The sequence below is a fragment of the Aspergillus sydowii genome (genome assembly GCF_001890705.1).
Source record: "Aspergillus sydowii CBS 593.65 unplaced genomic scaffold ASPSYscaffold_2, whole genome shotgun sequence".
Classification (NCBI taxonomy): Eukaryota; Fungi; Ascomycota; class Eurotiomycetes; order Eurotiales; family Aspergillaceae; genus Aspergillus; species Aspergillus sydowii.
Window position 1 is genome coordinate 2,115,604 of NW_024467860.1, and position 19,320 is coordinate 2,134,923.

General features: G+C 49.4%; 7 protein-coding genes across 7 annotated transcripts; 4 read left to right on the forward strand and 3 right to left on the reverse strand.

The window, feature by feature from the left end:
* Positions 1-207: 207 nt before the first annotated feature.
* Positions 208-2,446, reverse strand: ASPSYDRAFT_142921 (uncharacterized protein; the record flags this gene model as incomplete). The annotated part of the gene is made up of 4 exons (XM_040841285.1): positions 208-1,018; positions 1,073-1,816; positions 1,876-2,039; positions 2,093-2,446. The coding sequence occupies 4 exons, from the start codon at positions 2,444-2,446 to the stop codon at positions 208-210; spliced, it is 2,073 nt and encodes a 690-aa protein (XP_040706293.1).
* A 1,701-nt stretch (positions 2,447-4,147) lies between these two features.
* On the forward strand, positions 4,148-5,047 carry ASPSYDRAFT_648980 (uncharacterized protein). Its single transcript, XM_040850294.1, has 3 exons — positions 4,148-4,597; positions 4,656-4,729; positions 4,780-5,047. Exons 1-3 carry the CDS (start codon positions 4,311-4,313, stop codon positions 4,827-4,829), a joined length of 411 nt encoding a protein of 136 aa, XP_040706294.1. The 5' UTR covers positions 4,148-4,310; the 3' UTR covers positions 4,830-5,047.
* A 1,941-nt stretch (positions 5,048-6,988) lies between these two features.
* On the forward strand, positions 6,989-8,931 carry ASPSYDRAFT_55369 (uncharacterized protein; the record flags this gene model as incomplete). The annotated part of the gene is made up of 7 exons (XM_040849027.1): positions 6,989-7,088; positions 7,142-7,216; positions 7,286-7,555; positions 7,613-7,894; positions 7,974-8,139; positions 8,212-8,419; positions 8,494-8,931. 7 exons carry the CDS (start codon positions 6,989-6,991, stop codon positions 8,929-8,931), a joined length of 1,539 nt encoding a protein of 512 aa, XP_040706295.1.
* Positions 8,932-10,966: 2,035 nt separating this feature from the next.
* Positions 10,967-11,707, forward strand: ASPSYDRAFT_65640 (uncharacterized protein). The gene is made up of 2 exons (XM_040850318.1): positions 10,967-11,047; positions 11,097-11,707. The coding sequence occupies exon 2, from the start codon at positions 11,120-11,122 to the stop codon at positions 11,546-11,548; it is 429 nt and encodes a 142-aa protein (XP_040706296.1). The 5' UTR covers positions 10,967-11,047; positions 11,097-11,119; the 3' UTR covers positions 11,549-11,707.
* Positions 11,708-11,732: 25 nt separating this feature from the next.
* ASPSYDRAFT_76330 (uncharacterized protein) lies at positions 11,733-13,836 on the reverse strand. The gene is made up of 7 exons (XM_040850847.1): positions 13,545-13,836; positions 13,225-13,471; positions 13,086-13,165; positions 12,640-13,026; positions 12,462-12,569; positions 12,236-12,438; positions 11,733-12,156 (listed from the first exon to the last, which is right to left on the reverse strand). The coding sequence occupies exons 1-7, from the start codon at positions 13,578-13,580 to the stop codon at positions 12,009-12,011; spliced, it is 1,209 nt and encodes a 402-aa protein (XP_040706297.1). The 5' UTR covers positions 13,581-13,836; the 3' UTR covers positions 11,733-12,008.
* Positions 13,837-14,298: 462 nt separating this feature from the next.
* On the forward strand, positions 14,299-16,410 carry ASPSYDRAFT_86178 (uncharacterized protein; the record flags this gene model as incomplete). The annotated part of the gene is made up of 3 exons (XM_040851616.1): positions 14,299-14,468; positions 14,545-15,004; positions 15,058-16,410. 3 exons carry the CDS (start codon positions 14,299-14,301, stop codon positions 16,408-16,410), a joined length of 1,983 nt encoding a protein of 660 aa, XP_040706298.1.
* Positions 16,411-16,498: 88 nt separating this feature from the next.
* On the reverse strand, positions 16,499-19,105 carry ASPSYDRAFT_649094 (fungal specific transcription factor domain-containing protein). Its single transcript, XM_040850296.1, has 5 exons — positions 18,708-19,105; positions 18,040-18,644; positions 17,863-17,983; positions 17,475-17,798; positions 16,499-17,379 (listed from the first exon to the last, which is right to left on the reverse strand). The coding sequence occupies exons 1-5, from the start codon at positions 18,821-18,823 to the stop codon at positions 16,587-16,589; spliced, it is 1,959 nt and encodes a 652-aa protein (XP_040706299.1). The 5' UTR covers positions 18,824-19,105; the 3' UTR covers positions 16,499-16,586.
* Between the last annotated feature and the right edge of the window lie 215 nt (positions 19,106-19,320).

Below are 19,320 nucleotides of genomic sequence, written 5' to 3' on the forward strand. Positions count from 1 at the left end.
TACTCCAGGGCCATGTCGTCCTCATGCCTCGATGTACATGTGCGTCATTTTGTATTAGTTTACGGGAAGAAAACTCCATGTTCAAGCAAGCAGACCAGGAAACAAAACCACCCCCGTCCTAATGGCTGACTATGTCCACTAGCCGAGACCCTATTAAGACAGATTGTATCGTAGAGGTAACATAATGAGAGTCGCTGAAGCACACGCTCACTGATAAACCTTCTCAGCCTCCGGCATCTCAACCTCCTCCGATGTAAACGTACAGTGGCCCACGTCGCCATCGACAGCAACAGCTCCCCACTTGACAGGCAAATACGCCATATCCTCCTCCTCCTCCTCCTCCTCTGGGGGACGAATATTGACCTGCTGCGCCTCGTGTTGCAGGTTCGGGTCATACTTCGGGTGACAGGCAGCGGCGATGGCCAAGCTACAGCTCCCGGCAACCACCATCGCCGAGTCAAGCCGGCGAAGCGCCAGGGCCACAATACTCAGGAGCATCGCCCCTCCAACAGAGATGGCGCTAACAATGGCGACTGGCGTGTACCCGCAGGTCATAACATCGAGGCGCTCATCGCGTGTCCAGTCCGGATCGTAGGCATCGACACCGACGAGAAATATGCTTTGGGATATCAGCCAGTGCAAGGTCGCCGACGAGGCCATGAGCGGGACAGCATAGCGGTATGGCAGGGACAGGAAATAGCTTTGGCGCTGGGCTGCCTTTGGATTCCATGACACGCGAAGGCCCCTGCGCAGGACAGCATACAGGCTCCACTCGGCTGCGAGCGTCATGCTGGTGAGCAGGCTGTTGGTCAGAAAGTAGATCAGGGAGAAGATGAGCTGCGGGACGTTGGCGATGATGGTATTTGCGATCAGGCTTGTTGGCCAGGAGTCGCCCTTAATTAGAGTACTAGAGTCCACGCTCGACGTTTTGCCGAATTTGGCGTCCCAGATCGCTTTACCGTCATTGGCCTCGGCGTAGATTATGAGGAAAATGCACATGCCGATTGCGATACTCCAGCTGGTTTTGACAATGTTCAGACGAGACAGTCTACATGTACCATGGGGAACTCACAATAGTATTACCGATAGCCAGTCGCGCACCTGGACGGCCGAATACCATCTCGTTCGATTACCTTGATAGTTTAATCGCTTGTAGAGATGCTTCTCCATTGAGTAGTATGAGGCTCTCACGTCCTTTGTCGATAGCAAACATCTGCCCACGCTGAACCGGTCAGGTTTGTGGAGAAACGAGGCGACCGCGTCGCCCGTTGTTAGCAGCGGAGCATCATCGCCTTTGGTGAGCGACACGTAGCACAGGACTACCGCCTTGATGAGGTTGGCGGCAATCACCGTGATAGTAAGTGGCAGAGAATACTGCAGCTTGCAGAGCTGAGGTACGCGCTCACTCAGGCACGAGTGCACCCGATATCCCCCAACCGCCCAGTTGCTCTTCGCCGCGTCCTCGGCGCAGGAAGCGCCTTCGGTACACATCCAGGGATGCGGAGTTTTGCCGTTAAAGGGCTTGTACACTTGTTCATATGTAGCCCAGTCGTAGCGGGTCGCCGGCTCCACGTCGTCCGAAAGCATGATCACGCCCCCGTACTTGGTTTGATATGTCGTGTCATAGGCAGCGTAGCACTCGCTCGCACTCAAGTCGTCGAGAGTCTGGTTTTGTGCTTTGCTCCAAAGTCTTCGGAAAGTATAGTCGTGACCGTCAGCGTCGAGTAATGCGAGGTTCTTTCCCTCGGGTGAATCGTAACCGACAAATATGTCGTAGCCGTACGCTGAAGTAGTATAAAACACGGTAGAGTTATACCTATATAAACGTTAGAGCGTCATCGATTGGGCTTCCAGGAAAACAACCAGGGCACTTACAAAAGATGAAGAGGCACCGACGATACCAAAAGGCATAGCCACAAGAGTGAGCGTCGGCCAGACACATGGCCAAGGTTTTTGATACTAGGAACGCCAACATTGACCCACCCCCCTCGCTGATGGACCCTGTCGACGTCCTTTCTCGTCGGGGCGCAGAGACATTGCTATGAAGAAATTAGCCAACGTTGCACCCCGAGGGCGGTTCGATCGGGCATACCATGCCGTAGTTGCTCGCCCCCAGAAGAATGGTGCTAAAGACGTTGATAAGCAGGTGCAGCCCAGTGTTGACGCGCCCAACGTAGTCGCAGTCGCCTTCAAACAGAATCCCCCGTTCCTCCTTGACTCGATCGCGGGCGACAGCCCAGAGGAGCAGGCCCGTGTTGAATAGCAGCACAAGCACACAGGCCACTGATGCTAGGGAGAGCATGAATTTCCACCCGCTTCTCCATCGGTGCAGTGCATTCAGCTTCGGCTTTTCCTCTTCCAAGTTGACCTCTGTTACACTCTTCGACGGAGCCTCGCGGGAGATGGGAAGTAGCTCATGAGTTTCGTGCTGCGAAGCGCTGTCCATAAGGATCCGATCAGAGGGGGGACAAGCTAGAAACAAGAGTCAAGGGCTGACACTGTGGATCAAGCCAAGATGGATGGTACAGGTAGGGAAGAATCTTTTGCTCTCGCCTGTTGAGGCTCTTCACCCAGATCCCCAGCCCCCAACGCCAAGGAGACGATGCATTCCGAAAGTGTCTGTGCGTCAGCAGGGTCATGAAACGACCCTGGCCCTTCAAACTGGCTCAGGGGTCAGGGTTACAGGCGCTTATTTATTATTGGCTGAATGTCTTTCGTGTTTCTGCCTTGGCATGGCGAGGCGGAAGATTAAGTAAAGAAGAATCTACCCAGATAATTGCCGGAAGCTCAACCTCCAAGCCGGTGATCAGCAGTCATTCCGAATCTAGTAGAGAATACGTATGGTCCGTTGCGTTGTATAATGCTATTGAAACCCCGCGGAAATATTATCCTGTTCATATTATAACTGCTCCACTGTTCCCAGGGAATATTTCAACAAATGCCTGCTTCCCGTTCAGACTATAAAAGGAAGCATTATTATTATAGTACAAATCCAAAGTCGTATTATTTGCGCAGTGCGGATCTTGCTTAACAAGCACTATGCCCCCTGACTTAGTCTGATAACAGATCGTTCTGTTATCAGGGTAATAAGAGCCCTCAGGATGATAATTATAATAAGAAGACTAAGAGTAGCCACATATTTACTTAGTCTCGGTATAAGTACTATTTCTCTGATCAATGTAGCCAACAGGCAGGCTACTGTAATCAGTTATCTCCTATAACTTTATAGCAGTACCAAGTATGTTTATTAGGGTTGCTGGTTATACTCTATAGGGCCTGGGGATAGACTGCGGGGTCTTAATGTGCTGCGGAAAGAAGGTTGGAGAATAAGTAAAGTTAGCCTGAGGAAGAATACAATACCTGACAGGTATCAAGGCAGTCTCAGACATACTGCAGTCTTATATACTCTTTTGTGTAAAAGATCTCCGCGGAATCGAGCCTCTGGCCTCGGCCCAGAGCAGCGAGCAGATCATCAGAGTTGAATGAGTGTGGGGAGACCGACAACAGGCAACAGGTCTGAGTGGCTGTGGGAAGGACCCTTGTCTGGCAGTGCCTCTTAGCGCATAATCCTTGCTCAATGAGATTCCATATCGGGGACTAATGGACCCCGAAGTACGTAGTATCCATCGTATGAGGGAAAGGGCTCTGGGCTGGGCATTGGGTTCCTGGCTATCTCCCCTCTTCCGTAGTAGTGAAACTTGATTATAGGGAAATCGTTCAAATTTTGGCAAGACTTTCTCCCTGTTAAAATTAAGGTTCTATTTATTCTTAATAATATATCTTTATACTAACTTATACTCCGGGTAACGCTGCTTTTCTGGCATGTTGATTCGCTATAAACACCCGCTATGAACAACCGAACAATGTACGTGCAAGGCTTTCTCACGGAGGTCATAGACAATCAATTCAAGGACATTCATCCTTTGGCGTGGGCCGGCGCCTCCACCCGCGACCGCTGTCGATTTTCCACTGCTCGTCGGCCACGTCAAGCTAACAGGGACAGGCGGATTTCATGAATTGGCGTTGTTACGGCGTACAACGTAAGCTGTAGATCTGCCCCCAGAATCTCCAGGCACCGCCTCATAATATTTCCCCAGGGGGCTATGAACAACCAGGGGCCAAAGATGCCTTGGCTGACCTTATGTATGACTGACAATATTGATACTCCTGTATTCAATGGCCGGAGAAAAGTATTTAAGGAGTGATAACTGACGCAGTCTTCCAGGCACTCCATTACTATCATATTCTAGCATTATATCCCATCACATCTACTGATATCTACCGCCATATATCTTCTATCTTTAACCAATATGTTCAATTCTATTCTTCCCGCACTATTTATGGCCTCGTGCCTTCCAACTGCCATGTCAGCCACATGCTCTGCCGTCGGCTGGCTAAAGGATAACTCAGTTATTGTCCAAGGTCCCCTGACTTCCGACAACGGTGTCATACTATTCAACGCAAATGGAGACCAAATCGGCGAAATGAACTGTGATGATAACTGCCCTGGTGCCTGCACTGACCTAGCCTTGATTGAAGGTGATGGGCTGGAAGACAGGTTTGCATGGGCCGCTTCTTGCAATATTAATACGTTTATGTATGCTCCCCGAACTATTGGATGTGTGTATTAGATAAAACAATACTGATTTCCACAGCGAATGCCATGGTGCTTATGGTAGCCAAACCCATATTCAGGGCGAGGAGCCTACTAGTGGCACTGATTTCTATGGTATTGGAATAACCTCCTCTGCTCAGTGCAAAGTTGAGTTTGAATGCTAGACTGCGGACCTAGCCTTTTGTATGCAGGCAGACATTGGTGCTTCTGTTAGGCGACAAGGGTCGACCTTTGTCGCCTTACAATAATGTACATAGTCGACAGCTTGTGAGCGTCACGACCGCCCTCAACCTCAATGCTAAATGCATATATGGTAAATAATAAATAGAGAAAAGGTCTCAATGTCAGAAAATATCCCATGGGATCCGAGTTGGAAGCGCCCTATTTCGAGCGAGCACTGAACTTTTGGTCTGCCGACTATGTAGATCTCGACAGCCACTGACTTTCATTGTTGAGTCGCTGTCGGCGTGCCGGTCCGTTGGACTCTTCTCAGGACCGTCATTAAATCTTCCTTTCACGCTACAAAGCCTTTTAATGTGCATTGCTTGATACTTGTAAAACGCGGACCGTGCGGAGCAACATGTAGGTCCTGTATATTCAGACCATCTGTTATCGAGGCCGAAGCTCTGTCAAATATCAATAAGTGGAATCATGAGATAAACCAGTTTGCGGACGGTAAGCCTATGGCAAGGCAGGTGGAGTTGATTGTCAATAACGATGGTTTCACTAATCTGGCTGTTCCCTGGTTCCGGAACGGTCCGTCAAACAGTGGATGATGGGCTTTGCCAATCTCGACAGGTGCTGCGAAGTTAAACACGGAGCGAATGTTAATACTGAAGAAGAGCGCAACTATCTTATACAAGGTGGAGAGAAAGAGATGAGCACACCAGGAATATCTACAATATCGCACGCTTTCTAGAGATGTGAAAGGGATTTCGAGTACTTGGAAGACCGATATCAAGCCAGGTACTTCTTTCACGGGCTTTATTAACATCCTTCCTTGTAGGGGTACAAAGGCACTGCTGCTTACACAGTTAGTACAACCGCCCCATGCAAGTTTCTATTACTTACCAGCCCATTATTGCTAGCACCCAACAGGGTGACACTGAAGATATTGATTAGCAAAAGCAGTCCTGTACTCAGATAGCGCACGCGATCGCAACCACCCTCGTATAGTATCCCACGGTCCTCCTTCAGGCGATCTCGCGCGACAATCCACAGCAGGAAGCCGAAATTAAAGGAGAAAGCAAGAATGGACGCAGCCGACACGAGAGCCAGAGTGAACTTCGGCCCCGATAGCCACTTTTGGCAGTCGGTCTTGCTTCAGACGGCTTTTATTGCGACTCGGGCTTTGCGAATGGTTCAAGGATAGTAGTCCATGGTCTTCTTCCGGAGCGTGGGAGCCCATTATAGGCGGGTCCGAATCGACGTCGCTTCAAGTACCCTGAAGGGCTGGGTACAGAGAAATACGGTCGTACCGAGGGAGTCATTCAGCCAAGCATTCCTTCTTGGAGATAAATGAGCCTCGCTTGAGCCTCATCTCGCCGTCGGGGTTCAATGGATTTAGCCACAGATTGTTGGTATTTGGCAGGCGCTGTGCCCCACATCGAGTGTCAACCACACGATTATTGGCTGAACGCCCCAACTCAGCCTCGCCGGGGTCCGACGGGAAGTGGATCCCGGCCGTCTTGGCTCGAGGAGGTCTCCGACATCCCTCTTGCGAAACCTAATCGCTTATTTAGGGGGAATATTCTAGTCAATTGACAGACCAAACGCGGGTACCAGTCGTGAGCTCAGAAGCAAGAATATGTGATTCTTGTTGCGGGGGTCGAGAAAACGCAAAAAGGGGGACGCAACCCTGACCCCGGAGACTTTGCCTGGAAGAACCAATAATAACAAAATAGAGTCCTCAAGACCTGATTTGTTGGGACACTCACGGCGCTCAGAACCTGACAAATTGCGTGGCCTCAGATTTTCTGTGACCGAACTCCGCGGAGATCCAAAGGCAAGGTCCGGGGTATGGTCGGGGACCGTACTAGTCGGGGACCATACCAGTTGGGGGCTATATCTTAGCGAATTCACTGAGAGCTTGATATCAAGCAAAGCTGGACAACTTGCCGCAGAGAGATCTAATACAATATTACACCTCCAGCTCTCCACATATCACCTATTTCATTGGATGTTGGCCGAAAAGTGGGGGCATGTACAGCACGAGAACGAAAGCCCTGGGTCCGTTTTGGGGCTCCTTGCCTTTTGGAACATTACTGTTGCAAATCGACCGAGGCCCCTGAGCAATCCGTCGCTTCTTGTTCCTTAACTTTCGTGTTTGTTAGGGTCAGAATGATGCTCCAAAGGATTATATTGTTTATGTCCATGTTCCTATTCTTTGCAGATGAGGGGACCCCGAAGCTCACACGGCGGGAGGTACTGTCAGATTTGTCAGGGGGGTTTTGTCGCAATTGGGGACTTGCAGGTATACGCCAGAAAATCAAGAATGACACCAGTCGAGGTTCTCTGACTCTCCAGTCGCCATCGTCAACGATGTTATGTACGTGGTTGGCCAAGACGGAGGACTCTTTCCAGGTGATCATAATGCCTCCAGTAAGTCAGTCGAATTGAATTGCGCTCATTCGGTGTGATTAACTAAATTTGAACTTCTTTTTCTCATAGACCACTACCTTATGACGCTCGACCTTAGTTCCTCGATACTAGACCTATCTGATGGCTCCAACTACAAATTGAGCCCCATAGACAGCTCGGTTCCAAATGTCAAAAACCAGGCACTATGGCCGAACCTAGAAAATAGTACTCTCTACATGTACGGGGGGCGATTTGCGGCAAATACGTCGACAGATAATGGTCCCTGGACCTATACTATCAAGGACGACTCATGGCAGTTACAACCGATCACGGTCAAGCCCACTCGATTGGTATATGGTGGTAGGTTTAAATCTGGTCCATTCCACACATATTGAGAGCTAATACTGCCATTCACAGCGTATACAGAAGCAACTGATATCCAGGCTGCCTACTGGGTTGGTGGGCTTCAATCTCGTGATACTACAACGACTATCGAAGACTCGACAAATATATTTGCAAAAGGCATGATTCAATTGAATACAACTACGGGAGAATACACGTTACTCGATGCGCCATTTACTCCTGTCCAAGAAGGCTCGCTTTCATATCTTCCCTATGGGGAGATGGGCATTTTAGTGTTCATTGGCGGCGAGGTTCCTTCAGATTGGAACGCGGTAGACCCAACCATGACCCCAGTAAGTGCATATCTATTTCCTTGAAGTATTCCCTGACAATATTTCCTGATTGGCAACATATAATTCATGGGGTTACGTCCAAGTATACGATATTGCAGCGGCCAAATGGTACAATCAAACTACTGCAGGTACTGCGACGTCAAGAACACAATTTTGCGCTTCTGTTCAGCATGATGCATCTTCATCCTCGTACCAGATATACGTTATAGGCGGAGCAGACTACAACACCCAAGATACAACCACGGATATGTAGGTGTTCTTGCAGATCTATCAAACGAAGATTCCATTTGGGAACTAAAACATTTGAAATATCCTCTACAGAAACTACCTATCCATTCCGTCCTTCAAGTGGTTCTCCGCCCGTCCCCTCCAGCAGGCACGCATGTCGCTTACATGCGCCACATATGGGCGCCAGGTTTTCGGTATCGGAGGTCGGCTTGCTTGGGCGAATGGTTTTGAAGCAGGCTGCTACGATATGCCTGCGTTTATATACGACGCCGGAAACGGGACCGCAGGATCGATTTTTGATGTTAGTAATTTGTCTGCAGCAGAAGTTACTGAGAGACACCGGAAGGGAAGACAAACTAACCGGGTTTTTGCCAGCGCTCGTTGTCGCCATATGTGCTTCCCTCTTCTACGAGCCGCGATATCAATGAGTCCCCGTACCCCTCATTATGGGCTGATCCGGCGCTGAAATCCCTGTTCGCCACTACCACCAACTCAACCAACAACCGTACCGATTCCACATCGGTGGGAGACAGTTCTTCGACTTCAGCAAAGAAAGCTGCCATTGGTGGTGGCGTTGCCGGTGGTGTGGTAGGTGCAGCCCTGATTATAAGCCTACTCTGGTACGTGACCTCCAGGCGTCAACAAGCAGAACCAGAACAAACACAGTCCGACCATGAATGGCATCATGCAACCAAAGCGCCTGTGATAAATGAACTTTCCGCGGGGGAGCTGCGGCCTGAACTAGATTCACAGACGCGTGCGGAGTTGCAGGCGGGGGAGAGGTTCGAATTAGATACTGGAAGAGGAGTCTAACAGTTTGGCTACAGCGCGAATGGAGCTTTTTCTCACAGAGGGTGGATTGGCGTCAGCCTTATAAAATATATATATATATATATATATATATCTTTCGTAAACAACTCCCAGGCTATTAATTTCGTCCACGGACCTTGAAGTTATTGCCTGTTGCAGGCCTAGGGCTAGGTCTTATGACTAGGTCGGTGCCTGGGCCGTGACATATATACCTACCTAGTGAAACAGCCTCGGCATCAATCTATTTCAAATATAACAGTAGTATAATGGCTGCTTCTGGAAGAATAAAACCCTTAAACTTCATGAATTAGTTATCCCAGTGAATACACGGCCACAGATGAAAGTCCATGTGCAGTTATATCACTACTAAGATCCACTGGCAGCTGAGCCCTCTTATATTCCTTCCAACTCTGCGTCTTCGCTCCCCTCCATCTCCTAGCTGTCGTTAGCTATGGATCCTGTCTCATGCATCAGGCAGTTCAGCCCGACACAGGTCTACCAATCTCCAGATAGCCCCCTCGCTGATGCCATCGTTGTGCACATCCTCAACGGTCACCCGCCGTACTTGGGCTTCGACCAAAACGGGTGTCCTCTGGCCGCTTGGCCTCCTACCAGACGTCCTTGGTCGTGTGCGGACTCTGATGTACGGATATAATGCAACCATAACCAATTATTCAAGCGTTGGAGACACCGTTTCTAAGCTCGGCTGGGCACGACATGTTAGTCCTCTGATAAGCAGGCAGCGCAGTCCTGTGGCCTTGGGCTACCCATTGCCCTGAAGTCCTTTCAAGGGCGCTGACGCCGCGGAAATGACAGTCAGATACTTCCCCGAAATTAACTCCCACTTGGATGTTCTCAAATTAAAATGTGGGGATTAACGTGTTTCAGCCTTGCATTTCGTCAAACCACCCTGGACAGAAATTATAAATATGAATTTAGGGAGAGGCTACCATTTTATGCGCGCAGGACACCGCACTGTCTTTTGATGACCTACTAACTCAAAAATCCGTTTATGAATTAATCACTCAATCCTGTAGATATTTGAACCAACTGCTCATTAATGTCTTTCCTCGCAGACTACAGGACATCTGCATGGGGGCCATATTAGGACCCTGGTCTTAGCCAGCAAATTGGAGAAGAGTTGCAGACTTTGCCCGGGAGCCCCAGAAAATCCACTGCCATGCGTGCTTAGAGAGCCCTCCACGGATCTCACTGATCATTGCTTAACAAAGTTAGCGCTCGGGGATTACGAGTACAAACCTCTGCCTTGGAAATGCCACGAGGCTATTGATATTGGCAGGCACATCGGGGGCTTGGAGGAGAGTTCAAGATGTCCCACAATCACTGTCCACCCATGCATGGGCCATGAGGATATACTACAGGCCACCTATTCATTGAATTACTCCCATGGACGGGACTCAGAGTAGATTTCCTAGTCTTGACCTGTTCAGGCACTGTACTGGGAGCTTTCCACATTTCGCAAAGATATCTGAGAGCCCTGGAGCCCACACGGTCTTCTTCATCTGGGATCCACGGCTGAGGGCTGTGTTCCCTGGTGCCTTTTCTCAGCTGCCGGGCCGACAACAGGGCGAAAGCTCTACTTTATGCATGCTCTTGATATGCTGTCTATCGCTAGGGATTATTGCCGCCTAAGTATTTAGCTGCTGGGTGTTCTTGTTGAGTCGATGAGGACGCTAGGTAGATACTACGGCTTTTATGCTGTGGTATAATACAGAGTATAGACTGTAGTGGCCAATCTCAACTGCCGCCTTCAGAACACTCTCCTTACATTGTCGTCAAGGGTCATAACCCGGTTCAATGAGGCTATGAGCTGTTAGTTCAACTCCATCATAGCCGTCGGTCCTTCTTCCTACAGTACTCCGGCCAACCGCTCAGCCTTGCTACGACAAAAATGCCTCGGGCACTGTCCGTCTTCCTTGTATGTGGTAGACATGTCCTGATTCCTTGACCAACCAAAGATATAAAAGGGTAGCAGACGCCCAGGCGAAATCTAATTCCTCATCAGCAGACAAATGTTAAAAACCACAATCGCAACAAGTGTATATTCAGAGCTCATTCTGTCTGCAAGTGATTGAACGTCTCGAATTCAACTTCAACGGTAAGTACTCTAATGGATCGATTGCACTTAAGCAATGCTGACTCAACAGCCTGAGGTATAACTAACTAGAATATGCATTTCTCGGGCTCCCTTCTGGCTATTGCAGCTACTGCAACTTCGGTCTCGGCTTGTACTTTCGCCATCGACAATCGCAACAGTCTCGCCGCCGTCGGTGGCGGCGGTCTGACCTGCCAGACTTTTATATACGCCCAGGACGACGCCGACCCATTCGTCGATCAACCCGATGCTAAGGGGGAGATAACATGCGATGTCTCCGGCGGCTGTGCGGATCTGGATTACAATGGCCAGACGTACACGTTCTGCCATGATGGCATGACAGAGCTGGTTAATATCGCTTCAAAGGCGACTGTTCAGAGGCAGCCTGATGGGGCTACTGACGATATTTATCCGGATGGTCTGGACAGAGCGGACGGGCATGGGACTCCAGTGGATCAGTATGAGAGACATGCCTACTGGAGGGGCAATATTCATTGTCCTTGAGCTGTTCGAATCGAGGAGAGATAAAACCGTCCACTTAACGGGGTGTTGTCCCCGCCCAGGTATCTCTCATCTATTCAACCGATCAAAACACAGGCGAGCTCTGGAATATCAGACGGGAACGCTTTATATCCTGATTTTGTTTTTTCTTTTTTTTTTTTTTTTTTTTTTTTTTTTTTTTTGCTTACTTTTGCTGTTCTTTGCGCATGTAGGTACTATCAGCACTGTAGCTCTTCAACAGCGCTATAGCAGTGTCTTGTGTAAATACATGTTAGTTAGCGGCCCCAAACCTGCTGGTGAGGGTGCGCCCCAGCGCAACCACAATTCATGCAATGTGTGGTAAAACCATGCTGCTTTGGGGATGGAGCGTTGCTCCTCGCGAGTCTCCAAAATTCATATAACGTAGCCCGACATAGCCCTTGTCTCGATACTAATCTCTCCGGGCCTTAGATACGTGTCTCATTCAGTATGTATATCTGAATCCCTCCAAGCCCTCGATCACAATTTGTTCTTCACTCTGCTTCTTGTTCTGTACAAAGAAATATGCTGTCGTGGTGCATACTGAGAGAAAGGTGAGGCACGCGGCTGTGATACACGTGTATAAACCTGGTCTTCAGGCTGATTAGTATAGAATACACGGACGAAATGCGTCGTTATACCGGAGTCTTCAAGAATGTAAACAAAGCTCACCTATACATTGGCGCATCCTGGTCTCGGAAGGTCAAGGAACCAACGATACCCCTGATACCCCCAGCACCAATGATGACTGCCGAGCAAAAAGCGCGCCTCCATACACCGCGGACGTTATTTGCTTGGTAAGTCAAACATAAGGGAATATTTGCGTTAGATCCTCCAATAATGAGGAAGGCTCCGAAATATCTCACGCCACTCGCCTTGGTGAACCCAGGACAACGACCCCAATCACTTCGATGACACAATTGACGAGAAGGAACGGTGTTCGAAGCCCCAGTCTGTCGGATACGTGGCTTTCGCCAAACCCAAGAACGGCCGCGACGACATAGCACTAATATGGGTTTCTGTCACCGATTTGGACTTTCGGTTTTATGAGGCACTGGATACAGGCTTAAGCTTACCGGAGTACTCAAACAGTTCGCGGCGGCCTCAGAAAACCCAAGTTCCTGCCGTAGGATGAGGGGGAGGAAGTAAGCGGCAGAGTATGTGACCACGCAGGTGAGGCCAAAGTTGGCAGCGAAAAACCATATCTTCCAGTCCAAAGCATTCTTCAAATAGGGGCCAACTTCAAAGGGGGGTGTTGTTACGTCCTGTCGGTCTCTGTTAATACGATCGATGATAATATTGACCTCGTCATGGTTGATAAACTTCCAGGATTTGTGCGCATCCTCTGGGAAGTCGACTATCAGGAAGTACGCCGCGAGGCCAAAGGCAACTGTGATGATACCTTCCAACAGGAAGATCCATCGCCATCCTGCGTGACCCGCGACTCCATCCATTCTCGAAAGCTGTTTCCAGTTTTAGCATTCCCAGTCGAAGAATTCTTTTGTCAACGGGCTTGCCTTACACCGTATGCCAAGATACCGCCGAAGCCTGCAATAAAAGACCCAAGGAGATAGAAAGCAGCATTTCGTTTTGCGACCTCGGCTGGTGAGATGAGGAAGTTAGAAGCAGGTTACATTTCTGATTCCACGGTGGGCCACTACCTCTGATGTACCATGAGCTCAGCAGATGCACGCAAGACGAAAAGAACCCTGCCTCAAAAATCCCCAGTAAGCATCGCAGAGCGAGCATGGACCGCCAGCTCTGAACAAGGCCATGGCCAACAATTACCAAGCCCCAAGCAATCACAATCGCACTGAGGAACCGGCGGGGACGAAGTTTCCGGGCAAGAGCGGTCATTGGCGGCTGGAATAATATGTAGAACGGAAAAAAGAGGAGGATTAAAAGGGACTTGAAGCAGCTGGCCTCAGCATTATATTTCAGATGTATTTCAGAGTGCCGTGGGGAGGAGCAAAACACGAACATAAGCATTGCCCTTGAGGTCCAGGCCGGTGCCCATTCCAGCAACATAACTTTTCAATGGTCAGATTTGATATCTTGGAAATTAGAGCCCCGGATTCACATACGCATTCTATTCTTGTTAGCATTTTCTCTTTTTTTTTTTTTTTCTTTTTTTTAAAAATAGACACTCACAGGTAAATTGACGCGGTCGACTAATGAGGCCGTATAGATGACACCAAGAACAACACAGATTCTTAGGTCTATCTTCCTTTTGATCTGTTTCAATTGGCACTGGTCTGGCAGTTCCGTTTCTCCCTCCAGTTCAGAGAGGCTTCCCTCATGTTGTGACTTTGAATCCATATCTTCTAATGAAGAAGCCGTATGTTGTATTGGTATACTACTTCCCGAAAACATTGGAAAAGAAATATTCCATGGCTCAGTATATAACAACACAGCACTGGCACGATGCGGGGGCCCCAGATGCACGTTCTTTTGCGGGGTAACTGTATCACTTTTCCTACGAGGCCTTGACTCCACTCGGCTATCTAATATAGGGTTAGATAGCCGGGGCTATCTAAATTGGCTCTTAATTGGAGAACCTTTCGTTCGCTTGGGATACTTTACTTGACTAGGTTGGGCATGGTTAAACACCGTAGTTTGGTTCCGGCAGGCGCTTAGGGACAGTGTGCTATGTCCGTGCTCGGGGGAAAACTCCGCACCCCAACCACCCACCTATTCCCGTCCTAAAGCACACCTTTTCAGGGCCGCTGCTCAGCATGGAAAGGCATGGGACTGTTGATGTTGCGGTCAAAAGGCGCGCCGGCCGTGCCTGTGCACTGTGCAGGTCTCGCAAAGTGCGCTGCGATGTGGTTCGTAGTGGTCCCCCATGTACAAACTGCCAGTTGGATTCACTGGAGTGCATCGTCCCTCGAAGCAAGCGCCATAAGTATGTGTTGAATGGTGTGAAGTTAGACCTTGAAAGGACTGCTGTAACTGATTATGGCTCGAATGAAATGAAACAGGGTGTCGAAGGCTGGCAAGTCTGCTGCTGTCAAGACCCCAGAAATAACCTCACAACACGCTGGTCACCACCAACACGGATATCACACAATAAATGCTCTAAACGACATTGTGTGTCCGAGTTTACCGAGTTTCATTCTACCCCTCCCCACGGGCTTGGACCGAGCTGAGATGCGATATCTTTACGAAAAGAATGCGTTCTTGCTACCTACAGACGCGTTCCGCAGCGTGTGTTTCGCACGCTACCTCGAGTTCACCCATCCACTTCTGCCGCTGCTGGACAAGGCCCAGGTCGTGTCATTCTTGGACAGCGAAAGCGTGGCCAACAAAAGGCCAATGGCCCTCCTTCTGTTCCATGCCGTCATGTGTGCTGGTGTGACGTTTGTGGATGACGAGATTACCAAACGAGAAGGCTTCGAGTCCAAACAATCGGCTCGTCGTGCATTTTTCAATCGGGCCAAGGTAAGAATATATCTTCCTATTACCCTGTGGGCACCACTGAAAAAGCTCTCCAGGTCCTTTTCGACTGCAATGCGGAGCCGGACACATTTGTCGCCGTCCAGACGGCGATACTGATGAGCACTTGGTATCCGGGGAAGGAAAAAAAGAATACCTGGTACTGGGCGGGTACTGCACTTTCACTGGCCTGCTCTATTGGACTTCACCTCGAGCCCGATGGCTTGCGGTTCGATGCACCAGAGCAGCATCTTCGCCGCCGGGTGTGGTGGTGCGCCTTTGCTCGCGAGCAAAAGATTGCATTAGCCTTTGGTCGTGCGCCCAGGATAACCTACTACGGTGTTGCTATGCTTACGCCCGAAGACTTTGAGGAGGAGGAGGACGAGCGAAATTTGTCCAATTGTGTCAATCTTCCCGAGGTTATGCAGGCTCTGAGTGCGCTCGATGACCCGCCGATGCAGGATGCATTGGCTGGACTGTGTATAGAACACATGAAGGTCTGCGTATCCATCGCTCTTTTCCTATCTACGACTTTCGAAAGTCGCAAACAGGTGGAAGGCAGAGGCGGTGTTGGTCCAGCAGATTATGGCGAATATCCACCTCCATCGCCGTCTGGCCGCCTCGACTACTGCGCGCAAGAATTCGCCAGATGGTACCGTGAGCGGCCTCCTAGCCTTCGCTACGAAGGCCACGGCGCGATTTCAAGCCAAGACACCATCAAGCATACCCGCAGTCTGATCGTACACAAAGCAACCGTCCATGTCGTCTACTATGTAGCAGTCAGCGCATTATACCGTCTCAAAGCCTTATCCCCCAGCTCAGCCTGGTGTAACAAGCATGGCGAGCTGCAGGGTGCATCCCAGCGCATCCTCCGTCAGAGCGCCTGGGAGTTGACCAACGTCAACTGGGAACTCTATAACGCCGGCCTATCACCATACTTATCAACGACGGCTGTCGGCAGTGTCGTTGCAGCTGTAGTTGTACATCTATTGGATACCAAATCACATGATAAGACTGTTAGATCACGCGCCGTTCGGGGTATTCAGCAGTGTAAACAGGTCTTGCTTTCTCTAAGGGGTACTTATGGGACCGAGGTTGAAGCACTGGGATATCTAAAGGCGGTCGAACGGGACCTTCCTGAGGAACAGCAGCAGCAGCAGGCATCACAGATGAGGCACGAAGTAGACCCATACCATTGCAGGTATGCTGACCAGCGGCCGCTTGATCCCGGCGTGGAGCCAATTCTCATGAGGCCGCAGAATGCGCCTCCTGCAGTTGTGGAGATCCAGGATCCCTGTGAATTTGAGTCTCCACGTCTCACGGAAATCGATGAGATATTCTGGCAATCGTGCTTTGAGGAGGCAACAAGTTGCGATTTTTTCCGCTTCGGCTTGCCCCATGATGATCAATAGAAAAGGGAAACCACCAAATTCAATATAGATAAGCCTATGGATATATTATCGGAATACCATTCGACCATAAAAAACCACTAGCGGCATTAGGCCGTCTTTCTATTGCATTATATGCCGAGATATATATATGTATATATATCTCTCTATATATATAAATCTCTCTCTGTAACCTCAAATCACCACAAATCAAAAACGCCCCCCATCACATCACCGAACTCGTTGACAGCTGTCTTCTCTAAACTGGATCGCCCACGAACTGCCTTGAGCGATTGGAAAGTTTCAGACCAGAACCCGCTGACAGTATCGCTGTCCCAGTCGTCCGAGCACGGAACAGCCGCGGGCAAGCTTAGGGACTCTGTTCCAGGGGGAATCTGAGGGTTTAACAGCCCTCCTGCGTCGTTGAGCTGGGGGGAAGCGTGGCTCTCCGGGAGGCGGGGGGTACAATCATTTAAGGAATGCCGTAATTCGGTTCTGCTGTAACCTGAGTCTATTCCCTGGACAGGACTATCACAACTTCCGTGTATGGGAGCGTCATTATGATTGAAAAGCCCAGCGCTGCCGCCGCAGGTCGTTGTTTCTCTGATGTTCTGCAGAGTCCGTGCCAGCCTCTCAGCAGGTCCTTGTATTGCAGACATATCAATGAAAAACTGTTGTAGAATTTCAATGTATAGGGGAATCGAATTTTCTTCGCCGTTTCCCTCTGCTGTGCGTGGGATGTGGGCTAAAAGAACTCCGGCTGCAAGAGCTCCTTGCTGAACCGATAGTGGAAAGATCGCACCGATTTCAAATTGTTTCCGAGAGTTGGATATGAGAACCGCTATCCGTATGGCATTTTTAAGTACAGTGTTGCATATATATTCGGATACCTGGTCAATTTCGATATCCGTAAACCGGCCCATCATGCTCATCAATGACCCCTGGGACGCAAAGCGGCGAAATATAAGAATCATGATGGCATGGAACTGTTGACTGAAGGGTTATCCCATTAGCTATTTCTTGTATTATTGCTCTTTATATATATATATATAGTTTAGCATTCGCTGGAAAGGCCGGTATACACCTACTGGAGAAGAAACAGACTCGGAGGAGTCGGCTGGTTTGTTTCATAGTTCAAGCTGAGTTGACTTGGGAGACAGCTCAACCAGTTTTGTAGCCTGCGATGCAGTTCTTTCAATTCGGGGAAAGGAGATTCTCCACAGCGCACAGGATGCGCTTGGAGCCAGTCTATGGACTCTGTCGCAATGCTCATGAGTTCCAGGTGCGCTGTGTAAATCTGTGAACTGAGACTCTGTTCCATTGTCAACGATGCTGGATTCCTGCAAAGTTGATGCGATGTAGCCGGGTGTAAATGGCTGGACCGGCCACCCAGGCTGAAAACAGTCCTATGACTTAAACAGCGAGAGAGGTCAACACGAGATATCGCCGAAATGTACTGTACGCATGAATAATCACCTGTCAATAAGGCTAGCCGCGCGCAGGACCATACGCTGGACTATGATTTCGTCGTCTGAAACTGGCAGGACAAGATCTTGTTGATGATTCTGAATTTCTTCAATCATGGTGAAAGCAGTACCTGTGGTAACTGTGAATATTGAGTTTCTTGCGTTGTGGTAGAGGATGCAAAGTCACCTAGGTAGAGTCTCGCTGAGTGGTCCCGTCCTCGTTCCCACTCGAGCTGCCCAAGAATGATGGCGGCTTGCGCGTCTGTGATATTCCGCGGTCCACTGTGTGTCGATAGATTATCTATACTCAACCGGAGCTGCTTGTGCAGAATAGAATCCCAACCAGGAAGAGAAAGCTGCAATATATCGGGATGTCGATGGTCTGCCCGTCGAAACCCCATAGCGAGCGCTGCGAGATGAAGCTGTGGGGAGCAGAATTCTCCTTTCCCTTCCTCGAGACTAGCTAGAAACGCACCCTTGTGAACAACGGGTATGCATGAGTTGAAAAGGTTCCAAAATTGGTCGAGTAAATAGCCTCGCAGGGTTGGACCAAGCCCCTTAATCATTGAAGAGCAGCAATCAGCCGATTGGGTTGTAGTATCAGAACAAGACGCGGCATACAGATCGAAATCCAGATTGAAGCCCTTCTTAGTGTTGCTATGGGGCTGTATGGGATTTCTTTCTCGCCCAGAAGAGTCCAATTCCTCCCCAGCCAGGATATCCAACAGCCGATCAGCCGAGGCCTCATACGAAGGGGATGCATCGGTACTTCCCATCCGCGACGTGTTTGGTCTGCAAGCATTGGTCAGGGTCGAGCAATTGGAAGGCGCCTTATGTCCGGGCAGAGACACCTACCTGCCCTGGGATGCGGACTTGGAATTTCCAGAATGGGCCGTTGATTGTCGAGTTCGGTGTGAGGCGTATCTCACCCGCGGCGAACCTCGGCCAGAGTCAGAGCATAGAGACGCCATTAGCTCTCTCCCAGTAACGGACAGAGCAAATCTCAAGGTTACTGGAAAGGATATGGAAATATAACGAGTTCAAGAGTTCCAGGCCTGCCCATCGAGTTGTGGCGACTTAACCCCTCACCTCCGGAGGTCCAAACTCGGACTTGTTACCGAATGATTTCTCGAACGGAATGTGTAACAAATCGAAAGTCCGAAACTATATGATTCTTTATGGCAGTACCACACACTGGGAGACCATTCGGCTTTGAGTACTAAGACTATTGCACTATTGATAACTAAGTGTAGGTGGCGGAGTACATCCGGGTGGAGAAGAAGAACCGGAAGAGGAAGAGGACTATCCGAGGCTCACGCAGACATATTATTAGCTGGCGAGTCGATGTCCATTTCCAAGCGGCCATTAATACAGAATAGGTGGAAACTAAAGAATAAGAGATGCGTCAAAGATATAGATCTGAATGGTAGACTGGCTTTGATAACGAGGATAACAGACACTAAGTAAA

Bases quoted from the DNA above. Each gene is read 5' to 3' on its own strand.
- ASPSYDRAFT_76330 (XM_040850847.1), bottom strand. From the start codon at position 13,580: ATGGGCACCGGCCTGGACCTCAAGGGCAATGCTTAT. The intron at 13,472-13,544 runs GTTCGTGTTTTG...AGCTGCTTCAAG, and splicing joins ACCTCAAGGGCAATGCTTAT to TCCCTTTTAATCCTCCTCTT. The intron at 12,157-12,235 runs GTGAGCTTTGTT...ATCAGCCTGAAG, and splicing joins CAGGATGCGCCAATGTATAG to ACCAGGTTTATACACGTGTA.
- ASPSYDRAFT_65640 (XM_040850318.1), top strand. From the start codon at position 11,120: ATGCATTTCTCGGGCTCCCTTCTGGCTATTGCAGCTACTGCAACTTCG.
- ASPSYDRAFT_649094 (XM_040850296.1), bottom strand. From the start codon at position 18,823: ATGGCGTCTCTATGCTCTGACTCTGGCCGAGGTTCGCCGCGGGTGAGA. The intron at 17,799-17,862 runs GTGATTATTCAT...TCGCTGTTTAAG, and splicing joins GCGGCTAGCCTTATTGACAG to TCATAGGACTGTTTTCAGCC. The intron at 17,380-17,474 runs GTAGGTGTATAC...ATAACCCTTCAG, and splicing joins CCGAGTCTGTTTCTTCTCCA to TCAACAGTTCCATGCCATCA.
- ASPSYDRAFT_648980 (XM_040850294.1), top strand. From the start codon at position 4,311: ATGTTCAATTCTATTCTTCCCGCACTATTTATGGCCTCGTGCCTTCCA. The intron at 4,598-4,655 runs GTATGCTCCCCG...TGATTTCCACAG, and splicing joins TGCAATATTAATACGTTTAT to CGAATGCCATGGTGCTTATG. The intron at 4,730-4,779 runs GTATTGGAATAA...TTTGAATGCTAG, and splicing joins TAGTGGCACTGATTTCTATG to ACTGCGGACCTAGCCTTTTG.